We start from the raw sequence: 3,567 nt of genomic DNA on the forward strand, positions 1-3,567 counted from the left end.
CTGGATGGACACTTGTCAATTGTTTCAGTTGACTCATCATCAGCAAAAATATACTTACTGGGGGTGCCAAATTATGCAGCATTGTTAAGAAAATTTGTTAAGAAAAAATTAAACAGATGATATGGTTTTGTTATATTTGGTGCAAAGTTTTGATTCAATCAAAACCAAAGGGAAGGAAAAATTGCACTTCATATTCAAATTGTGTTGGTTTGGTTAAATCAAAGGGATAAATCTTTTTTTTTCAAAAAAATTTTTCCAAGTCAAGTCAAATCTAAAATTTTCACACAATCAGACACTAATTAATAATCACAAATTTACAAAAAAAAAATTATTGTTCTTGTTGCCAATTGCAATGCTCACTTAAATTATTTTTTTTTAACGTATTTGGCAAATTTCTAATAGTAAAAGTAAAAGTACTAGTAAAATAAAAAAAAGATCTTTTTTGAGAAGCTGTAATTTATATCTTTTTTTAAAAGATTTTTTTTTTAAAAAAAGATGTTTTTTATGTAATAAATAAACAAAAAAGTAATTTTATATTGTTATACCCAAACATAATTGATAAATAAAAAAATCTTTTAATATGAGATATTCAAACATAAAATTACTTTTACTTCTCTATAAGATCTTTTAAAAAAAGATAACTCAAAAAAGATCTTTTTTTAAAAGCTAACCCAAACAAGCCCTATATATATTAGGATTTAGGAGAAAAGTACATGCGCGAGAGACACGAAACACGATAACTGGTTATCGGATAGATTCATAAATCTGAACCTCCAAATTTTCATCCAAGAAGTTGCAGCAGCCCCGTGCCCCCTTCCGCCTTCCCTCGTCATCTTCATCCTTTGTCGTCTCCATCCGAAGCTCCCAGCTGACCGCCGTCTTCCTCCTCCTCTGTCTCACCTTCACGCCGACCTTTTGCTTCCTCTGTCTTCTGCCCCTCTTGGTCTCTTACTCCGCCATCGTCTTCCTGTAGGTAAACCCTCTATTTTACCTTTTCTTTTTTTTTTCAATTTTAACTGAAAACGTTGAGTCCTCTGTTTTTCTTCTCATAGAATTTCAATGTATGTTTTATCTTGTACTTTAAATGGCAATGCCACTGAGAGTAGAATTGTTAGAATTATATTGTTTATGATTTCTTATTCCTGCTGTATTGTGGAGTTTTGTTGTAGAGAAGGATTTCGTTGTTTTCCTCGTACGTATGAAGAGGGGTCCCATTCCTGATGAGGATGATACTGTTGCGAGGAAGGGGAGGGTTGTCACAACCACCGAGGGGTGGCCGGAACTGCTCCGCTGTACCAGCACAAAACCACCGCCTATCCTTCTGGACGAGCTCATAGAGGAAATCCTGCTGAGGATTCCGGCAAGTTCTCTTGTTCGATTAAGGAACAGCGTGTGCAGTTCATGGAGAACCCTAATTTCCAGTTCCCAATTTGCCAAGGACCACCTTCGACGTTCAATGGCGGTGGATCCAGCCTTGACCTACCCGCGTATTGCCTATTATAGCTCAAGCGACTCATACCCCACAATCGGAACTTTCTCCGTCCGATCTGTGTTCGAGAACCCTCCCCATGAACCCACTAAAGTAGTTGCCTATGAGGGACGATGCTACCGTAGCATCATTGGCTCTTGTCATGGATTGCTGTGCTTGCATGATGAAGAGCTTGAGGATCGTGCCTTGCTGTGGAACCCCTGCACCGGATTCACATCTCCGCCGCTTGAAATTGGTGGTATCTTCCACTATTGTGGATTCGGTTATGATCATGTGAACGACAAGTATAAGCTTTTCGGGATTGTGATTAAGAAATCAGGTGAATCTGTCACCAGAATTTTCACATTCGGCCCAAAATCTAAATGGAGAACAATTCAGGATTTCCCATATAGACTACATGACTCCGATAGCAAGGATTCTGTGGTGGGTTTGGTAGGGCTTTTTGTAAGTGGCACTGGCACTCTTAATTGGCTTGTTCGCAGCCGTCTTAGTAGTTCTGTGGCAGTTCTTTCCGTTGACTTGGTGAAAGAGACTTATAGTCAGTTTTCCGCTCCCAGTAGGGATTCAGATGATGAGGAGTTTGTGTTTCCACGATTGGGTATCTTGAGGGGTTGTCTTGCTGTTTGTTATGAGACTAAGAAAACTCATTGGACTCTCTGGTTGATGAAGGAGTATGGAGTTCCTCGTTCTTGGACTAAATTGGCAATAATCCCCCACCACCCGCTACTCGTTAATCCTGGTTCATGTTATGTATTACTGCCTATGTACATGTTGAAAAATGATGTTCTACTGGCGAAATCTCCAAGTGGCAAGTTTGTTTTATGTAACTTAAATGATGGCAGCATAGAGTTTCCTAATATTGACAGCTCCAGTGATGGCATGACTGAACACCGTCCTTTGTCTCGGGGTGAAGGCTCAAGGATCTTTCACATCTATCATGAAAGCTTAGTTTCACCCTCGCACTTTGGTCTTCCAAGTTGCTCATCTGAAATGCGGTTATTTAAGCCAAGCCTACAATCTCTTTAAGGATAGTTTGCATTTTAGCTACCTTTTTGGTTAAGAATATCCTACAGTCTCTTGAATCCATAACTTTATTATCATTAGTGTGGTGCCTTGTTTTTGGTATTTTATTTATAGACTGTGTCTTCAATTTAATGTTTTTTAATTAGGTTCTTTATGAATCTAACTGAACCATACAGAGATGAATACCAATCGTCTTTTGCTTTTGTTAGAATATGTATTTATCATGAAATGTTATATAATAATATAAGTTTTATACGAGTATGATTTTACAAAACTGCCAGTGTAATTTCTAGTTTAGGTGTAAGTGCTATGTAACACCATATTTAACATGGGAATATGTCAATTGTATTGAGATTAGTTTATCAAATAAAACCATTCGTTATAATTGTTTCTGATTCAATCGATAATAATCGTATATACCAATTTTGGCCTTCCTAAGATGGTGAAAACAAAATCATGTACGGGTGAACTACTAATTCGGTTCTTTCTTCGACTGCTTTGTCGAAAGATGCGATCTCTCACAAAAAAATAGTCTTAAGCTAGAGGTTTAATTATCTCTAAATTCAAATTAGTTAGAATCTATTTGTTTGTTATTATTTAAATAAAATAACGTTTAAGGTTGAATAGAGATTTAATTGTTTCTAAATTCAAATTAGTTAAGATCTATTTGTCATCTTCTTTAGACAAAACGTAGTTTTAACATTAAATTGGTCAATAATTTATTTTTTAGAAATCTGCTTTTCTAAAAATGTTGATACAATATCTTTTTTAATTTGTTTTAATTTATTATATTAATATTTTTTTAATAAATCTTTTAAATGTATTGTATAACAAATACAATCATGATGTGCTTATTAGATATGCCACCGCCACATTTATATAGACCATTAAATTTGATTAAATGAAAATTAAAGGCTAATATGAAAGAAGAGCGGACTCTAATAAATACAGAATATTTTAGTACATAAATAAATGTTTTAAATGACAATACTTTAATACACAATACTTTAAATGGTAATAGAATCTTTTATTTTTAAATAATTAAATATAAAATA

The 3,567-nt window shown here is 34.9% G+C and overlaps 1 protein-coding gene across 1 annotated transcript; it reads left to right on the top strand.

The window, feature by feature from the left end:
• The first annotated feature begins 731 nt into the window (after positions 1–731).
• LOC130947651 (F-box/kelch-repeat protein At3g23880-like) lies at positions 732–2,786 on the top strand. Its single transcript, XM_057876360.1, has 2 exons — positions 732–973; positions 1,170–2,786. The coding sequence occupies exon 2, from the start codon at positions 1,199–1,201 to the stop codon at positions 2,513–2,515; it is 1,317 nt and encodes a 438-aa protein (XP_057732343.1). The 5' UTR covers positions 732–973; positions 1,170–1,198; the 3' UTR covers positions 2,516–2,786.
• Positions 2,787–3,567: the final 781 nt, after the last annotated feature.

The sequence above is a fragment of the Arachis stenosperma genome, chromosome 9 (assembly GCF_014773155.1).
Source record: "Arachis stenosperma cultivar V10309 chromosome 9, arast.V10309.gnm1.PFL2, whole genome shotgun sequence".
Taxonomy (NCBI): Eukaryota; Viridiplantae; Streptophyta; class Magnoliopsida; order Fabales; family Fabaceae; genus Arachis; species Arachis stenosperma.